The sequence below is a fragment of the Schistocerca gregaria genome, chromosome 4 (assembly GCF_023897955.1).
Source record: "Schistocerca gregaria isolate iqSchGreg1 chromosome 4, iqSchGreg1.2, whole genome shotgun sequence".
Classification (NCBI taxonomy): domain Eukaryota; kingdom Metazoa; phylum Arthropoda; class Insecta; order Orthoptera; family Acrididae; genus Schistocerca; species Schistocerca gregaria.
Window position 1 is genome coordinate 733,846,651 of NC_064923.1, and position 21,126 is coordinate 733,867,776.

The 21,126-nt window shown below is 40.5% G+C and overlaps 1 protein-coding gene across 1 annotated transcript; it reads left to right on the forward strand.

Annotated features, from left to right (window-relative positions):
- Positions 1 to 2,893: 2,893 nt before the first annotated feature.
- Positions 2,894 to 3,962, forward strand: LOC126267891 (uncharacterized). Its single transcript, XM_049973201.1, has 4 exons — positions 2,894 to 2,949; positions 3,067 to 3,282; positions 3,493 to 3,670; positions 3,744 to 3,962. Exons 1-4 carry the CDS (start codon positions 2,894 to 2,896, stop codon positions 3,960 to 3,962), a joined length of 669 nt encoding a protein of 222 aa, XP_049829158.1.
- Positions 3,963 to 21,126: the final 17,164 nt, after the last annotated feature.

The window sequence follows — 21,126 nt, forward strand, 5'->3', positions numbered from 1 at the left end:
GATATTCATGCAAGTGGTTCTCTTTTCTCCAAAGGTCTCTCTAATTTCCCTCCAGGCCGTATCTATCTTACCCCTAGCGAGATAACCCTCTACATTTTTACATTTGTCCTCTAGCCATCCCTGCTTAGCCATTCTGCACTTCCTGTCGATCTCATTTTTGAGACGTTTGTATTCCTTTTTGCCTGCTTCATTTACTCCATTTTTATATTTTCTCCTTTCATCAATTAAATTCAATATTTCTTCTGTTACCCAAGGATTTCTACTACACCCCGTCTTTTTACCTACCTGATCCTCTGCTGCCTTCGCTACTTCATCCCTCAAAGCTACCCATTCTTCTTCTACTGTATTTCTTTCCCCCATTCCTGTCAATTGCACCCTTATGCTCTCCCTGAAATGCGTTCACTATGCTGTTTGTAGTAGCTTACCCGCATTCCTATTTTTTATTCATTATTAAACCTACTCCTGCATTACCCCTATTTGATTTTGTATTTGTAACCCTGTGTTCGCATGACCAAAAGTCTTGTTCCTCCTGCCAGCGAACTTCACTAATTCCTACTGTATCTAACTTTAACCTACCCATTTCCATTTTTAAATTTTTTAACCTACCTGCGCAATTAAGGGATCTGATATTCCATGCTCCGATCTGTAAAACGCCAGTTTTCGTTCTCAGTATTTCTATTATTAATTGCAGAATCTAGTACTGTTTACTATGTTTATTTCTGGATTCATTTATGATATAATAATCGAAATTAAGATAAATTCGTTTGTCAATAATTTTTGGAATAGTGTTATTTCCGCTGAGTCAGATAGTAGCAAACATGCCTCTCATGTGATTGGACATATTTTTGTACTTTAGGTGAACAATGTTATTTTGGCTTTGTTAATGTGAAAATTTAAAAGACTGTATGGTATAATAAAACGTGACAAAATATATTAATGTAACAACAGATATTCTGACACAACAATCTTCAAATTTATTAATATCAATTCAACCATATGAACCTAAAATGTGAGAATTTCAGCTTCAAGGGCCATACCCCTAGACGAGAAGAACTGGTGCCAACTCTACACGAAAACGCAGTAAACTAGAAAGTTTATTGTACTCTTCTCTCAACTCAAATTTTCCATAGAAGGCTTTGCTTACTTTTTGCAATAGCTGGAATTAGCAAGGGTGAGGGGGGGGGATTACAAGTATGGGCGTCGTCTGTGATTAACTGATTAATAATGAAGTCTTGTCTGTTACAGAAATTGCTTTATTTTGTTGATTTTTTTAAATTTGTGTACATATAAATTTTCGGTCACATGGTGCAAAAACTGAAGACTGCCCAACAAAGGATGTTTAAACCAACAATGACGATACACTACCAGTAATGGGTGACCAATTCGAATGAACATGAAGAGGACTTTACAACTACAACCAGCGACATAAAAAAAGGAAAGATAGGTATAAACTATTTGTGAAGTTAATTTGTTTGTGGACTCATGTATTGTTAAGAAAATGATTAGGGACGAAAGCAAAGACGAAGTAGAACTGTAAGCTGCAGGATCCAATCAGGACATTATTGAGCCAAGTGAAATCGTAGTCAGCAAAGAAACTCTGAAAACTGATATTTTGCAGTTAATTTTCGCAAAATTAGAGGAATCGAAGACAGATAACAATAGTAAATTTAGGCCAGTTAATGATCATTTACCTTAAATGAGAACTGTGTATACTTAACTGTAGAAAGTCGAAAAGTGATAAATTTATGACCTGAAGTTCTTACAAACAAACTGTCTGTAATGCAGTCTTTTAATTATTTATTCCTCAAACTTTTCTATGTTACAGATGAGTGTCTTATCATATATTAGTGGTGGATTCATGAGACAGTTCTAATCGTTTGCTGCTGAATGCAGTTCAAACAGAAACATTTATGAAACGTGCTAAGTCCCATCAAATTATTATACGTGCTATGTTCTTAGTCACTCTCCATAGACCTGCATATAATATTTTTTATGCTCATTCTCTCCCAGGTAAGTTATCGTAGCCTTTAAATCTTCTTCTTTTCATCTATGATTGAATGGATTGAGGAAATAGATTCAAAGGCAGCAGATTGAATGTTTCTTGTATGTTTCCCTTTTTTGAGCACATTCACCTTATGGATCCCTTCCATGTCGGTGTAACATTCTTTTATTGCTACACATGCTACATCTGCTGAATCATATGTGATACTGTCAGCTTTTGAAATGTTCAGCTTTTTTGTAGACAATTTCTCGTCTGCCACAGCTTGCATATTAAAGTATCTGAAGTATACATAGACATTACTTTGAAAGGTCTAATATCCCTTGCTTCCTCGACCATTTTGAATAGATCGCAGGGTACAAATACCTTCGTCACGGACATCCTTCTCTTTATCAAGGCAAACTCAGAGTCACAAAGGAGGAAGCTGTGTCCACTAACAAGAAGTCGTTGTTCTATGCGCGTGAACAACCCATTTCCCACCAGAAAAAGAGAAAGAAATACCATCATTCGATTCCTGTTTTGTGTAACACTGTTGTCACTCCAAACAATAAGGTTTTTCTTCGTTGTTATCCCAGTGTTTGACACTTTCAGAATGCATGACGCAATTTCATTTTCACCCCTACCAACGATACTCTCATCTCACATGCACATGTAAGACTGAAGGATGTCACCTGCCAAGTTGTAACAAGATAACTGGTGGTGATAAAACATCTCAGAGTTCGTTAGTGTGAGGACAAATGTAACCTACTGCATATCAATCGATATACAGCTATGTCACTGTCAGGGAACTGAGAAGAACTGATGTCACTCTTTAGGAAGCTTTGTACCATTTCGGCCTTCCTGTGACAAATCTCTAGATGTACCTGTGACTGTGGTGAAGCTGCTTTTGCTTCTATGTTCAGCAGGTTTCATGTCTCGCAGGCATCTTTCTTAAGTGTGTGGGTGGAAAGGTTGGGAAATAATTTCAGAAAGACTCTGCGATAAAAACTGCAACTTATGGTGTTTTCAGAAAACACCTGAGGTATTCCTTCCTTGATCTTGTTCGGCTGTAATGGCTAACTTTCTAGGAAAGCCATTTTTGGTCAATCTGAACAAGAAGATCCTCATGATGTTTGTGAAGATGGTGAATTACGAGAAGATGACGCTGCAAGCACTATTGATGATGAGGAATATATCCCTCCCGTCAATAAAATCAGTGACTCTTCCGACAGCGATTTTGTAACTGCTGGACAAGAGGAAGCAGAGAAGTTGCAAATAAATGTTGCTTTACCTATAGCAGACACGTTTGTGTAGCCATTGTACTATTATTTTATAGTTTCTTGCAAACGGTATTTCAGCAAACATTATAAATGTTTTCAATTTTGCTATATTATAATTTGAAATTCATGCATTTTGTTGTATCTGAATCATCCTAGTATATACTGTATATTCAGGTACGTCAAACAACAGTGTGCACTTACCTCCAGCTAACAGCACTTGAGGCGTTCGTGCAGAGTGAAAGGAAAAATTCAGATGGAAGGTAATATTTCCACTGGGAGTAGTGAGACAGCTAATGAGGGAACAACATGGACTATTACACGAACGAAAGCTGTTCCTGGAAGACGTCCACAGCAAAACACCTCGAAAGTAGCACCAGGACCTATCACCAGGACCTATAGGCTATGTGAAGAGGTTTGTCAGGAAAGGTATATATTCTAGTCCATAGAGATTGCTAATTGAAGACAGCATGCTTCAAAATATAAAGAAGTGTACAGAAAATAGAGGTCTCCGAGAGCTACATCATGCTGAGTGGACCATCAGCGTCAATGCAATAGAAGCCGCAATATCACTTATGTGTTTACGAGGCATATATGGAGCAAAAAACTTTCTGTTGAAGCTGTTATGGTCGAATACATGTGGACCAGCATTTTTTCGGAACACAATGAACAGAAATAAGTTCACCGAAATTTTACCGCTTATGTGATTCGACGAAAAGAGCACACGGTCACATAGACTAAAGACAGATCGTTTTGCACTTGCTACCCCTGTGTGGAATCCTTTCATTGCCAGATCCTTGCTGTCTTATATCCCAGGTGAAAATATCACTGTGGATAAGCAACTGTTTCCATAAGAGCCTAGATACTATTTCGTTCAGTGCATGAGCAATAAACCAGACAAATTTGGAATAAAGTTTTGGTCTGCAGCTGATACTAATTCTAAGTATCTGGTGAATGGGTTTCCTTACCTAGGAAAAGATGAGCAGCGTCCCACAAGTGATCCCCTTGCAGAGTATGTTCTAATTTGTCTTAAGCAGCCTTTGTTTCGCTGGAAGAAACATAATCTGTGACAATTTTTTTAAAAAGGAAATGCCTTGCAGAAAATTTGAAATGTAAGGGTACAAGCATTGCAGGCATAGTGAAGAAATCTAGAAGCGTCATACCTCGATCAGAGAAATTTGCTGTAGCACCTTTGTGCACAACTATTCTTTATAAGTCATGTGACATGGCTCTAGTATGCGGGTCAGAGAAAAAAAATAAAAATGTGTTTATTTTGAGTTCAATGCATGACAAGGTAGCTATCGATGAACGTCATCCTAAAAAGCTACCAGTGTCAGTGGCCTATTACAACACCACCAAGTATAGTGTTGACATAATTGATGAAATGGCTCAGCTTTACACTGTGAAGTAGGGATGCCGCAGATGACCCATGCACGTTTGTTTCAATGTCTTGGACTTAGCCACTATAAATGCTTTGGTACTCTATAAGGAAGTAACATGAGAAAAATTAAGCAGACATCAGTTTATGTACAAATTGGCAGAAGAGTTGGCTTCAGCGAATAAGGCCACATGGGTGCAAAATACTCTTCTTAATGCAGTATAACAACATTGCAACATTCGGAAAACTTGTCAAATTGGAGGGCGTAGAGATGGGAATAGAAGCAAGCATTTATGTATAACATGTTCACGGACCATGTTTAGGCAATGCTGAATACCCCTGTGTGAGGTCTCATGATGCAGCAAGTGGTTTTGATTGTGGAAAAGCAGGGTTATAAAGGTTTTCTCTTGAATATATTGCGCTTTTCAGTTATTTATGTTAAAACACATGGTTTTCTTTTCTACTTAACGTTATCCACTCCACATTTTATTACATAATGTTTTGCTTAACTTTTAGGTATAAAATGTTTATTGTACCATGTAATTCTACAGAAAAAAGTGGGAGTGTATCCTGGTAAACTGTGTAACTTGTCTGAAATAAATTGATGTATGTTAAAATGTGTTTACTTTTTTAAAAACGGAAAGTGAAACTGTACCCTTCAAAATGATAGGTCGGTCTTTGTAGGTAGACTGAGATCCCTAGTCGTTCTAGTGTTAAATTTACTGAATGCCCTGTTTACTGCCAATAATTCCTTTTCAGTCACAGTGTAGATTTCCTCACATTTTTGTAAAATGCTCTCGCAAAAGCAATGGATCTGTATCTAATTTTTCCAATTTCTCTTTCCACAAAGAACAAACCAGTATCGCTGCTGTCCATCATATTGCAAAAAGGAAGAGACCTGTCTCACATTACAACATTTTCTATGAAAGAGTTGATTTTTGATGTCATCGAATGCATCCTGGCATTCGTAACTCCATTCTCAAGTAGCATTCTTTGTATGACACTTCGTTCAAAAATAAAATGACATAAATACTGCATGCTGTCAGGCATGAAAAAAATACCACATCATGCATAAAGTTTTAATACATGTTTATTCTTTATGTCTAAGAAACTCCTACAGTCGGGTCAACTTAAGGATATCCCTGATACCTTGCAATGCTTTTGACAGCTTTCAAATGCAAAGTGCGAATGGCTGTAGGTGGAAACCATGATCATCTACAGAGCTATGGCTATTCTGGAACTTCACAACTCTTGTATAACAGAGATACTGCAATTACAGATAAACACGTTTTATTCATGTAAGATTATAGAACAGAGTAAACAGTCTGCACATGCCTAACAAGTCAAGAAAGAAATTCCATCAGGCTCAGAAAGATCACTCGAGTTGGTGAGGTTCATAGTCGCTCCACTGTTGATCGCTATCACAGACGCCTCTGTCACTGTGGCTCGAGTGAGGGCCTTGTACGAGGAAGTGGCGGCGGGACAGTTTCGATAAGATGGTGAAGCAATTTGTCTCACCAGATGTGCTGCAGCCTGTCTCGAAGGAAAGCACAGCGGGACCATTCCTCGATGCTTTGGTGCGCAGGAGCGCGTGACCATTCACGCAGGAACTGGCGCTTGTGTGAGACACAACTGGACCATCTCTCTCAGACTGGTGGTTGTTGGTTGGTTGATAGGTTGATTAGTGGGGGTAGGAGACCAAACAGTGAGATCATTAGTCCCATCGGATTATTGAAGGATGGGGAAGGAAGTTGGCCATGCTTTTCAAAGGAATCAACCCAACATTCGCCTATGTCCTTTAGAGAAATCATGGAAAACTTTAATCAGTATAACCAGATGTTGGTTTGAAACCTCGTTCTTCTGAATGTGAGTCCTGTGTGCTAACCACTGCACCACCTTGCTCGGTTTGGCGGTTGGCCAGGGGGTGTATATCTGTCAGAACGAAATCCTGCAACCAAACAGGTGAGTGTAAAAGTCAGATTGTGCAATAGCATGGGAGATCTATCAAGGTAACTCATGTATGTACAGTCACTCACGATGGTATAGCGATGTGAAGGTGGCCATCCTTAGTGGTGTGAGCTGTGATGTTATCTTTATGTGCATCACTAAGACTCTGCTGAGAGTGCAGTGGGCAGTCATTTTGGACGGATACATTCTCCATTGCATTAGGAAAATCAGCAAACACCAGGAGCAGCCCTTGCATAGCTGCAGTGAGATATCCTGATGGTGATTGAAGGACAGAGCAGGTGGTGACACCTTGTAGCATGATATACACTCCTGGAAATTGAAATAAGAACACCGTGAATTCATTGTCCCAGGAAGGGGAAACTTTATTGACACATTCCTGGGGTCAGATACATCACATGATCACACTGACAGAACCACAGGCACATAGACACAGGCAACAGAGCATGCACAATGTCGGCACTAGTACAGTGTATATCCACCTTTCGCAGCAATGCAGGTTGCTATTCTCCCAGGGAGACGATCGTAGAGATGCTGGATGTAGTCCTGTGGAACGGCTTGCCATGCCATTTCTACCTGGCGCCTCAGTTGGACCAGCGTTCGTGCTGGACGTGCAGACAGCGTGAGACGACGCTTCATCCAGTCCCAAACATGCTCAATGGGGGACAGATCCGGAGATCTTGCTGGCCAGGGTAGTTGACTTACACCTTCTAGAGCACGTTGGGTGGCACGGTATACATGCGGACGTGCATTTTCCTGTTGGAACAGCAAGTTCCCTTGCCGGTCTAGGAATGGTAGAACGATGGGTTCGATGACGGTTTGGATGTACCGTGCACTATTCAGTGTCCCCTCGACGATCACCAGAGGTGTACGGCCAGTGTAGGAGATCGCTCCCCACACCATGATGCCGGGTGTTGGCCCTGTGTGCCTCGGTCGTATGCAGTCCTGATTGTGGCGCTCACCTGCACGGCGCTAAACACGCATACGACCATCATTGGCACCAAGGCAGAAGCGACTCTCATCGCTGAAGACGACACGTCTCCATTCGTCCCTCCATTCACGCCTGTCGCGACGCCACTGGAGGCGGGCTGCACGATGTTGGGGCGTGAGCGGAAGACGGCCTAACGGTGTGCGAGACCGTAGCCCAGCTTCATGGAGACGGTTGCGAATGGTCCTCGCCGATACCCCAGGAGCAACAGTGTCCCTAATTTGCTGGGAAGTGGGGGTGCAGTCCCCTACGGCACTGCGTAGGATCCTACGGTCTTGGCGTGCATCCGTGCGTCGCTGCGGTCCGGTCCCAGGTCGACGGGCACATGCACCTTCCACCGACCACTGGCGACAACATCGATGTACTGTGGAGACCTCACGCCCCACGTGTTGAGCAAATCGGCGGTACGTCCACCCGGCCTCCCGCATGCCCACTATACGCCCTCGCTCAAAGTCCGTCAACTGCACATACAGTTCACGTCCACGCTATCGCGGCATGCTACCAGTGTTATAGACTGCGATGGAGCTCCGTATGCCACGGCAAACTGGCTGACACTGACGGCGGCGGTGCACAAATGCTGCGCAGCTAGCGCCATTCGACGGCCAACACCGCGGTTCCTGGTGTGTCCGCTGTGCCGTGCGTGTGATCATTGCTTGTACAGCCCTCTCGCAGTGTCCGGAGCAAGTATGGTGGGTCTGACACACCGGTGTCAATGTGTTCTTTTTTCCATTTCCAGGAGTGTATTGGTAATGCACTAACTCACTGTGAACGAACATTTGTGTGAGAATATGTGCACGGGGCCAGCGTGCGTATATCTGAAATGTGAGGGCGAATTTGCTTGACTAGATCAGGAAGGGCCTCTAGATGTGGTTGAGGAGTTTCTTCAACGAATTCTATTGGTAAATCCAAAGGCTCGCCACAAAGTATTTAGGGAAGGGAAACCTTTAAATCGTTTTTATTGGCAGCGGAAATTCTCATTAACACAGGGCAAAGCCTCTGACTATGAACCTCTATGGCACATTATGGTTGCTGTAAGTGCACGATGCCATGTTCAGCTAACCCACTGTATTGTGGGTGGTAAACTGCGGTATGGAATCTGTTCACATAACATAAGGTGCAGAAGTCAGAAGGTAGCAGAGATTCAAATTGACAGCCTTGGTCTGTCATAAGGGAAGAAGGACAGCCAAAGCCCACAATCCACAGAAATGAAGATTAAGATGTTAGCCAGAAGGGCTGCTTCAAGTCACCTTGTAGTAGGATCTATCGCTGATAGAATGTACTTAAAACCACCTGAAAGAGAAAAGGACCCAATTAAATCTAAGTGCATTCTAGGTGCATGTGATGTAGGCGACCTTTGGGCGTGTCAATAGCCGCCAGTGTGGCTGTGTGTTGTCTGGCTTTACTAGGGTGGCGCAGAAAAATCTCTAGCGCAAAGACGACAGTCTTTCTGCACTCCAGTCCACGAAATGTTAGGCAGTGAGGCATGTAGTGGCCTTGATGCCTGGGTGTGTGAGGTCGTGTAGTGATGAAAAAACTGTCCAGCATAGGATACTCAGGATGCATGGACGAAGGTTACCAGTGGAAGAATCACATCAAACAGGGGAGGCCGAGTCAGGGAGCTGGGAACACATGAAATGTAATTCTGAATTGTTATCTCGACATAAATTTTGTAATTTAGCCAACTCGTGCAAGTCGAGTGGGCTGATGATTACAAAGATCCATTACCGCACTGTCTGCCCACATATATGTACCTGTTGTTGATGCTTCTCGATGGAGGAAGAGAAGATAAGGATCTCATCAAGACAGTGGATAACATTGTGGGATTCCTAAAAAAGATGGATCAATAAGTGTAGTCACACATTCTTTAGATCGTATGGTATAAAATAAAGTTCAAAGAGTATTAATGGAACAATAATTGCTGTTTTTAGAATGTAATTCTTAAACATGGGATTTCTAACTAAACCATCCAAAAATCGAATATGATAACCACTTCTGCCTCATTAAGGAGTTGCATGAAATCCTGAACATGAAGAATGGGGTAATTGTCAATGATAGTGCATGTGTTCAACCAGGGATAGGTCTGCACAGACGGAGGGAACTGTCACTATACCCAACATAATCGTCTTGAGAAATTCAGCAACTCTGTTTAAATTTCACAAGATTCTCAATTATTTTTTCAGGTCAGTTGCCCATTTTTAATGAGATTACATATTTGGATCACTCTGTATCATCTTAAGATCTAAGTAGTTGCATCAGCAAACTGTCTTGTCTACTCATAACTTCGTATTGGTGTACTGACAATAAATGTAATGTAATCCATTTCAGTTGAACATCTTTAATTAAATTAAATGTTTCAATCACTCTGGATCATCTCAAGAGCTAAGTAGGTGCGTCAGCAACCAGTAATTTCATCTATGAACGACATATCAGAGTACTGACACTAATCTTGTATGGAGTTCTAAATAGACAAGATGGTTTGCTGACACAACTACTTAGATCTGACGAAAATCCAGAATGATTGAAAGATGTAATCTAATTAAAAATGTGCAACTGAGTTGGAACAATAAATCAGAATTATATTGAAAGGAATGAATTGTCTTTCCGAGTTACATGGTGAATATGCAAAGACCAGTTACAGTCTGATGCTCGGACATTCCCAATGGATGCCACTTCATTAACAACAACTTCTGCATGGCCCAACTTGATTGGAGTACGGCAGTTGTGTTTATCATACAGCAGGTACCGATAGTATCGTTTCTATCTATATGTCCATCACATGCATAGGAGTAAGACAAGTGTCTTCACTAGAGGCTGCTGATCAAGAGAGAGGAAATGCCACTATCATTCATGTCCAATGGCGGAGGTTCCAATAGCCGTGTTTTGGTAGCAGTCACTGTGGCAAGGCCACGTGAGAACAAATTGGTGAAGTTTCATGGTGTTCAGTACACTCGTGCAAGGTTATTCATCACTGTGTTCATAAAGTGTATGTGCTCTCCACTGTGAGATCATGAGGCATCGACCTCTGATCGCTTGCAGAAGATTTTTACAAGTAGGGAAACCAAGAGTTGTTTCATAGAGGAGCACTTAGAAAGCTTGGATGGGAATGTGTCGTGAAGGAATGGTGTTCATACTGCGCCCAAAAGACTGGATATTCAGAAATGCACATGTGTAAGGTACATATTGGTATTGCTTAATGACATTTTAGTAGCCAGAGGTTGTGGTATCAGGTGGAATAACATCTGCTCTGGTATCAGTGAGGAAGTACATGCTCAATATGAGGTCCTGAGCATAACATCATCAACTGGGTGTGTTGGAGATATTAGATGACTGTTGATGACAGTGCCATGAGGAGTCATTGCCTAAATCGACTTGAGTGCAGTATTTGACTATGCACAGGGCAGTTTCCTGCTGCTTCTCCCTGTTGTTGTTGTTGTTGTCTTCAGTCCTGAGACTGGTTTGATGCAGCTCTCCATGCTACTCTATCCTGTGCAAGCTGCTTCATCTCCCAGTACCTACTGCAACCTACATCCTTCTGAATCTGCTTAGTGTACTCATCTCTCGGTCTCCCTCTACGATTTTTACCCTCCACGCTGCCCTCCAATGCTAAATTTGTGATCCCTTGATGCCTCAAAACATGTCCTACCAACCGAACCCTTCTTCTAGTCAAGTTGTGCCACAAACTTCTCTTCTCCCCAATCCTTCTCCCTATGTCATTTGAAACCAAGATAGATGGAATGCTGTGTGTTGTACATGGCCATAGTTTTGTACATCCCATCTCTACTAGTTGCCATGATGGATTCAAATGGGTGATCGTGTGAAGTCAGTGGCAGTCATGGATCTGCCGCTGGTAGTACAAGCTTGCAGCTGCTACTGTAATTTGCTGTTGTTGTTCAGTTGATCTTGCGCGCCCACTGCCGCTGTAGCAAGGATGCAGAGGGAAGGGCTAGCACAGTTACCAAACTCACTTCCCACCCCCAAAGTGACAGCCAGTAGAAACTGTCTCTGTCGTATAATTCCGGAAGCTTGGTCAGCCTTGTAGAACTTCACCTCGACAAGCTCTGATATGTGCAACAATAGCTGTAGCTGCAGTTCATGGCGGAGCCTAACTAACCACCAAATCCACAGTGAAATATCTGGCATGTATACTGGTTCAATTAGAGCATAGAGGTGACACCAGAGCTGGGAGGATGTCCTGGGTCCCAGGTGATCATCTTCGATGATGTGGTTGATGGTTTCATCCAGTTGGCGCGACAGGCGCTCTATGGCGGTTGATTTCGCTGTTTCATACTTATGATACACTGGTGGCGATAGCAGCATCGCTAATTTGGTCATGCTTGTGACTGATCAGGCAAATGATTCAAGCATTTTCTCCTGGATACCATGTAAATTGAGAAAGTTGTCGACTAAAACGAACAAGATCTTGGAGTTGTATCTTATAAATACATAAGCTTGGGCAATCTGCCTGCATGTGCTTGGTGAATGTTCATAGAGTGTATGAACGGCCTAGATAATGCACACAATATGGTGGATAGGTGTTGTCATGAGTTAAGTGTGATCATAGTCTTTGGATCTCATCAAGACAATGGGAGTAGGAGTACTCTACACATTGTCACCTTAGGTCTGTGTGCCATGTGCAAGATTATGGCTACACATAGTGCACTGCTAGGGATGGCATGACATTTACCTGCATGGACGATATGATTGAAATTTGACTGGTTGCAGCATAAAACATGTTCAAAAGGTGAGGCAGCTGTCTCAAATGTATACTTTGTATTGTGCACTTGGGTGGTCATCATATGTTGATTTTGCAACACATGTGGTATTTATGGCATTGTGAGATTAACACCTGTTAGCATTAACATCTGGCTTCGCTGTAAGCAAACTGAGATCTGGCGCTACAGATGTGAACAAGTGTTTGGTATGGACATATGTTTACAATGATGCTGGTGTGCCCATTTCCATCATGGTGCATTTGCAGAGGTTAGGTGTACCATAGGATGTTCAGGTGGAGTAGAAAGTACAGTATAATGTGTGCCCGTCAGCAGAGTTCGTGGTGGCATTGTGACTTCACAAACATATCCAGTTGTGGAACTCTCAAGCATGTGCACTGAATCATTCCAGTGCTAATGATCCCCTGTTTTAACCTGATGTGGATGCAAAACTGCCTGAAATGAGCAACTCAGTGTCACCAGTACCGGCACTGTGGAACTAGACACAACTGATGTCTAACAGAAATAGCACACGTTTGGACAAACACATTTTATTGACGATAGATTACAGAGCAGAATGAACAACATGCCCATACCAAGGAAGAGATGAAAGAACTGTCCAAAGACCGTCAAACCAAGAGAGGAAGTTCGAGTTGCTGAGGTCGATAGTCGATCCACTGTCGATCACTGCCACAGAGTTATAAAGAGGCATCCCCATGCAGACGTTCACAAAATAGCATTCTAAACATGCAGACAGCTGCGCCCAGCTTACAGAAACTGTCCATGATCTTCGTATGACTGTTTCATAATACCTAAGGTGTTCTCACGAATACATGAAACTGAATTTTGTTTCTACCACGAACAAATTTCTTTTTTTTTGGGGGGGGGGTTAAGGGTTAGAAATTTGGCAAAATGAATACCTAGTTTTCTATAAAAACCTACTAACCTGTAGAAGGACTTCAGTTGCTTTTTGTTCCTTGGCGGCGAAAATTTTGCAGTTGCTTCAATTTAGGTATTATCTGGCGAAATTTCCTTTTCTGAAATGTGTCCCAAAAATTTGAACTCCTTCAGCTTACATTTTTTTCCATCTGAATATCATTCCCCCTTGCCTTAACCACTACCAAAATTTGCCAGGGTGATACATTTTATTAAGATTACCGACACATGCAAGATTGATGTGAAGAGAAACTCTCCATCACACACCCTCAGATTTAGCGGTGGATACCCCATCAAAAACTGAACACGGTCCAAGCATGAAAACAGGAAGAGAGTGTACTGAACTGTAAAAAGAAGCAAAATAGAAACAGTAAACTGTCCAATCTTAAGACGTGCAACATCGAGCACATTGCAAGAACAATGGCTTTCCTGTTGTGTGGTCACGGTGTTGGACTGCAAAGCAGGAAATTCGTGTTCAAATCTCCCTCATGTCTCATTTTCTTTCACAAATTCACGCATCCAATCATTGACAAGTCCGTTCTCCTTCTGTAGGCTTTGCAATTGTCATACTATACATTGGTTATCGAATGTGAGTCACCTGATAAGAATGTACTACTGTCGTAATTAAATGTGATGAATAGTGAGAGAAGGTAAGATGCTACATAGACCTCTCACAGAAATGAAAACAAGAAATAAACAAATAAATAGGTGTGAACTATTTTACAAGAAAGGAATTCAATAGGCAAAGCTTCCGAAACGGAATGCAAGAGTCATAACATATGGAACCTGTGTAGAAAAAAGGGAATATACAGACATCTGGAGGTTCACTGTTATACCTCATGTTTGCTTATGGACCTTACACCACGACACAGGCTCAAATCTGAATACAGCCAACAGACAAGTCAATGACCAGACAGTTCATAATTTTGTAAAAACAATTGGCGTAGGGGGGGTCTGATCTGAACATGTATCTCGCCCTTCGCAGTGCAGTCCAGCAGTGTGACCACATAGCCACGATGCCATACCTATTCTAATTCACTCGATGTTACACATCTTCAGCTTGGACTGTTCACCGATTCCATTTTTCTGCTTTTTTTACAGTTCAGTATGCCTTCATGTTGTTTTCATGCTTTGTCTGTGTTTAGTTTTTGTCTAGGCCATCTTACTACCAAATCTGAAGCGGGTGCGATGGGGAGTTTCTCTTGCAGTAAGGCTAGTCATGCTATTATCAGAGAGAGGATTTGCTAATGAAGACAAAAGATAGATCTCATTTCAGAAGAATTGTAGCAGTTACATATTACAATACATCCGTCTCCTGTGTTATGCGACTGGGTTGATAAACGGTTATTGCCAAGTTCAAGGACCCATGTGGATGCAATTTTTCGGCTGATGTGGAAAGTTTGATCATCTGTTGACGCAGCAGTCGCCACCACAAGCGGGTGAATGGTCTGGTTACATTGTCAGCTTTACAGAGGGAAAGTTTGGGCAATGCGACACTGTCTATACTAAGAAAGGGACTTCATTTAAAATTCTTCCTTTGGATAAGAGGAGAAACTTTCTGTGTTCTTTCGAAAGCTCCTCCTCAGGTAAGTAACTTAACCACTGCAGAACTATAATGCTTATGACAGGATCCCAATGCTGTTGTATTTAAGGCTGACAAAGGTAATGCAACTGACGTGTTACCTCATAGTGTGTATGGTAATGAAATGCATAGTCTGCCAATTAGGATGGATTACGAACCTACAGGACGTGTACAATGGAAACTTCTGCATGCCTAAATTCCTCATCATTACCTCAAGAGATTAAGACCAGATGTTTGTGTAGCATCAGGACTGTATGGCCTTCCAAAAAATCGTAAGGAAAATCTTCTTTTACGTACAACAGCAACATAGGAGCTCCTAAAAGCCATTTAGCCAAATGTCTTGCTTGTTTCCTGCGACCATTGCTGGGCAAATGTTCACATGAAGTTCGTAATTCACCTGACTTTGACAATAGACTGGAGGTGTCCATCTAAGCAACTTGAACCATTTAGTTAGTTTTTATGTGGTATCATTTGTTACAAGGATCCCTCTCACAGATTCTCTGGTACTAATTCATGGGAAATTTTGGGTGGAAATCACTGCTTTGTTTCAGCATGCACTTTCCTCAGCCTATTACATGTTCAACCAAGAATAATTTGAACAGACTGACAGCATTGCCAGGGTAGCCTTCTGTCTCCCTCGATGGTCAACGTTCTTACTGAGGTCTTCGAGGAGAGAGCGTTTGGATCAGCTGCCCTCAAAACCAACTTTATTTTGGGTGTACTCAGGTGACAGTCTCATAATGTGACCTCACACAGATGATAAGTTAATGAAGTTTCTTCACCACCTCAACTCCATACATAACAGTATTTGGTTCACTATTTAAATAGGCAAAGATGGTTTTCTACGTTTTTGTATGTCTTAGTTAAACAGAAGAAAGATGGATCTCTAGAGTATTCAGATTATTGTGAGCTCACTCATACTGACTAAAATTTACAAACTTCGAGGTTCCATCCATCGCAAACTATGCTTAAGAGAATTGGACACAGAGTTCACATAGTCTGAGATCCAGAAAGTTTGCCCATAGAGCTCACACACCTAAAGACAGCGTCCAGGAATAACGAACATTCTACTTAGTAGATTAACCGGCCACTCTCAGTTAAAACCAAGAACCAGGGAGTAGATAAAGAGAAGACACCGGCAAAATTTTTAGCTTTTCTTCCTTTTGTGGGCAATTTTCGTTTAAGGTAGCAAGAATCCTCCCTAAATTTCAGGTGGCAGTGGTTTTCCGCTCACCACTCTACATTGCAGACCTTTTGTGATCAGTGAAGGACGATTTATTGTTGCAGATTATTCACAGCGCGCTGTGTGCCACATATTGCAAAATGGAGGATGTCTTCACGAATCTTTGATGGCTCACCTGGGGATGACTGGCAGATGCACAGTTAAAATATCGTCCCGTGTATTGAACGAGGACCAGCCAGAAGCCCAAAACTGTTTTGAACATTCTGTTCACCGGAAAAATTTTAAATTTTACAACTTAGCTGCTTTCTTGGCAATCACTGAAGATCGCATTTTTCTTTGGCGCAGTAGTCTCCTTTTGTGCAAAAGCTGCATTGCGTTCTCCAAGTGCTCATATTTTTGAACAATAACTCATTGTGGGATAGCATATTCTTTTCAAAAGGTTTTTATTGCGCCATTTCATTTTCAACATCACACAGTCATTCCAAGTCATTACTACTTCAGCCAACTTACAGACCGCAAGTCCATCTTCATTACAAATGCCTTACAATCTCATTACAACTGCTACTGACTCGTACCAAAACACTCTAAGTAGACAAGAACAAAGATAACAATGTAAAACTCACAACACACCTATATCGTCAAGACAATTAGTATTATGTTCAAAGAGATTCACTCTACTGTCATTTCTTTTTACATTTGTTTTATAATTAAATGTAAATATAGGAATAATGACAGTTTCTAATGTAATTATGATTTCAAATTAAATGGAAAATACTGAAAGTAATTATGTTTACTCGAAATTAAATACATGTCAGTTCCATCTCTCATTTCTGTTTGCAAAAGATATAAGACTGATTTACAACAAGTACAGCGTTGAAATTTTGGTTCTATGGATCAGATTATGAAATAATTCATATTGGATTCTTTCACATATGATGATACAGAGAGGTGCACTGTCCAGCTCCAGTATAGGATGCATCTACTGTGCTTGTAATATGTTACTTGCCCCACATGCACAGGAGACGAAAAATTACAGTGTAAAACTTAATGTTATATTCATTACTTAAATACTTCCTGCAACATTTGAAGCAAAATGACAGAATGCTTTAACACTTAACATATTTGTTTTCTACATTGGCCACACATGATTAGCCGAGCAGTCTAAGGCGCTGTAGTCATGGGCTGTGTGGCTGGTCCCTGCAGAGGTTCGAGTCCTCCCTCGGGCATGGGTGTGTGTGTGTTTGACCTTAGGATAATTTAGATTAAGTAGTATGTAAGTTTAAGGACTGATGTCCTTAGGAGTTCAGTCCCATATGATTTCACACACATTTGAACCTTTTTTTTCTACATTGGTCCACACATTTGAATTCTAGAAAATCTCACTTGTTACTAGAAATTAAATTTATTATAATGTCAAATAGTTCACGTAAGGCCAATGTAAAGTGACCCAACAGCCACCACCATGCATCATCATCTACATTTAAAAAAATCTGCAGTTCTGTTACATTACTATAAATATTACAATCTCACCAAATTTATATTTTTCATATTATAATGTATTTCATTTCCATTTTATCTACACTGACATTTCAGTGTTCGTAAATCAAAAAATTGTTCCTCTTAACTTCGAACACCTTTTTAAACTTTACTTGGCTGTTGAGATTTGTACATTTATATTTATATTGTCAATGAGCATTATTATTATTCCCATTATCTCTGGTTTTCTTAGAACAGTTTAATTAATTCACAATTCTGTCTTTACAGTGTCAATCTCTTATACCAATTATATGAACTTGTCATCATCATCATTTAAGACTGATTATGCCTTTCAGCGTTCAGTCTGGAGAATAGCCCCCTTGTAAAATTCCTCCATGATCCCCTATTCAGTGCTAACATTGGTGCCTCTTCTGATGTTTAGCCTATTACTTCAAAATCATTCTTAACCAAATCCAGATACCTTCTCCTTGGTCTGCCCCGACTCCTCCTACCCTCTACTGCTGAACCCATGAGTCTCTTGGGTAACCTTGCTTCTCCCATGCGTGTAACATGACCCCACCATCTAAGCCTGTTCGCCCTGACTGCTACATCTATAGAGTTCATTCCCAGTTTTTCTTTGATTTCCTCATTGTGGATACCCTCCTGCCATTGTTCCCATCTACTAGTACCTGCAATCATCCTAGCTACTTTCATATCCGTAACCTCAACCTTATGGATAAGGTAACCTGAATCCACCCAGCTTTCACTCCCATACAACAAAGTTGGTCGAAAGATTGAATGGTGCACAGATAACTTAGTCTTGGTACTGACTTCCTTCTTGCAGAAGAGAGTAGATCGTAGCTGAGCGCTCACTGCATTAGCTTTGCTACACCTCGCTTCCAGTTCTTTCACTATGTTGCCATCCTGTGAGAATACGCATCCTAAGTACTTGAAACCGTCCACCTGTTCTAACTTTGTTCCTCGTATTTGGCACTCAATCCGTTTATATTTCTTTCCCACTGACATTACTTTCGTTTTGGAGATGCTAATCTTCATACCATAGTCCTTACATTTCTGATCTAGCTCTGAAATATTACTTTGCAAACTTTCAATCGAATCTGCCATCACAACTAAGTCATCCGCATATGCGAGACTGCTTATTTTGTGGTCACCTATCTTAATCTCACCCAGCCAGTCTATTGTTTTCGTCATATGATCCATAAATAATATGAAGAACAGTGGAGACAGTTTCAGCCTTGTCTTACCCCTGAAAGTACTCTGAACCATGGACTCAATTTACCGTCAACTCTAACTGCTGCCTGACTATCTATGTAAAGACTTTTAATTGCTTGCAAAAGTTTGCCTCCTATTCCATAATCACGTAGAACAGATAATAACCTCCTCCTAGGAACCCGATCATATGCCTTTTCTAGATCTATAAAACATAGATACAATTTCCTATCCCACTCGTAACACTTCTCCATTATTTGCCATAAGCTAAAGATCTGGTCCTGACAACCTCTAAGAGGCCTAAACCCACACTGATTTTCGTCCAATTTGTACTCAACTGATACTCGCACTTTCCTTTCAACAATACCTGAGAAAATTTTTACCCACAACGCTGATCAAAGAGATACCTCTGTAGTTGTTACAATCTTTTGCGTCTCCATGTTTAAAGATTGGTGTGATTACTGCTTTCGTCCAGTCTGATGGAAACTGTCCCGACTCCGACGCCATTTCAATTATCCTATGTAGTCATTTAAGACCTGACATTCCACTGTATTTGATGAGTTCCGACTTAATTTCATCCACCCCAGCTGCTTTATTGCACTGCAATCTATTGACCATTTTCTCCACTTCCTACAATGTGATCCTATTTCCATCATCATTCCTGTCCCATTGTACATCGAAATCTGAAACATTACTGATCGTATTTATATGAACTTGTAACATAAAAAAATATTCATGTGTTTTTGTAATGTCATTTTTGACTACACAAAGAAGAAAATTATTTTCCAGTACTATAAACCTTTCCGATTCACATAAATTGAATCGACAGTTGGAAGGAGGAAATAACTCCATAAATCTGTTTGTTGGGTAATTCAAAAAAAAAACTGCATAACATACACATTTTTCATTGAAGCAGAAATTATTTTTATTGCACATACAGAGAATCTCCATCCGTTTGCAGTGTTCAGACAATTTCCAGATGTTGCACTTTGACTCGTAAAATTAGAAAAAGTTGATGAATGTGTTTCCTTCTTCCAACTGATTGAAAATATGACTAAAAATAAAGAAATAAGTCAATAATACCTTTCAAATTTTATTCAAAATTCACAGATGGGGCAAAGCTTTCATGTCCAGCTCAGCACTTAGTTATTTAATTTACTTACAGCAATAATGAGAATGGTGTATTGGGAACTCATTTATATGATTATCAATAGCACCTACTATTTGTGCAGCTAACGCATTACCCCAGTTAATATGTTTACTGTGCATATCAACTGCAGATTTTTCAGAAACAATTAAAGTAGACAAACGGAAAAGCGCTTTATTTCTTATGCCATATAAAATGTAAAATGCTCTTCTACAAACTTGTTTTGTTGGCATTCTTCAGAACAAATCGAAAACGTTGTCTCGTTTCTTAGGGTTTTCGTAATCTGAACAGCAGCGTTTTGGATCACATCTTATTATCAGACCCATTAGGAATGTACCTTGTTCATTTTTGTTTCGCCCATCATAAATTATCTAGATAATATTTCTTCTTTTCAGGAGGGAAGTTGTCTGTACGTTTCTACTTGAAAGAACATGAAATGTTGGTGTTGGATTTTTGCAGGAGCAGTGTTACTTGTGGAGGTACCCACATATTGTTGACCGAGAAGATGCTGTCTCTCCTGTACTTCACGTTTATAGCAGTGGGCATTGCAAACTCCTTTTTCCGCTTGTTTCTGTGCGATGAAGCCACATCAGAATCACTCTTGGAAATCTATGACATTATATATGTATGTTGTAGTACGAAGAAATTAACTAACCGTTTGCAGACTAACTAGTTAAAAAGATAGCCAGCAGATCGAGCTGGAACAAACTTGTTCCGTGCCCTGCTACTATGTCTTGGCCATGCATGGCAGCAGTTGGAAGACAGAAATAAATCCAGTCTTTGTTTCCTTCTTCCAACTTACAGAATATTCAGACCTGGTTTTCAAGGCTTGATGGGATGGTTTTCATTCCTTTCTTGTATTATATAGTTGTGTGTACCCCTTCATGACTCGAATCGCCAAAACCTAGATTTATTATTTTCGGTGTTTATTCCCTTCATCCAACTACCGATTCAAATGTCAACTTATCGTTGTTGGTTGACTTAAAATTATTATTTATTTCATGTAACATATCAGAGCAAAATTACCCCCAGATATAAAATGGGTCAATTTGTTTCAGGAATTTACTTTAATGTGCTACTGTGTCAGTTATTTCTCAGATCCCAATATCATACAGTACTGTACATTACGTCACATGTGTTTTAATAGGATATATAATTAAATGTTTAGAATGTTTATTATTAGCTGTTCAGTATGTTTTGATGCAACTGGAATAGTCAACATGTAAATTACAGTTAATGTACAAATTATGAGTAAACAAAGGTATTATATTACATTT

What these genes read in the sequence shown, in the direction of transcription:
- LOC126267891 (XM_049973201.1), top strand. Translation starts at nt 2,894, where the DNA reads ATGTTCAGCAGGTTTCATGTCTCGCAGGCATCTTTCTTAAGTGTGTGG. An exon ending in TTAAGTGTGTGGGTGGAAAG is followed by an intron (nt 2,950 to 3,066) that starts GTTGGGAAATAA and finishes CTAACTTTCTAG; the next exon opens with GAAAGCCATTTTTGGTCAAT. An exon ending in CCTATAGGCTATGTGAAGAG is followed by an intron (nt 3,671 to 3,743) that starts GTTTGTCAGGAA and finishes CAAAATATAAAG; the next exon opens with AAGTGTACAGAAAATAGAGG.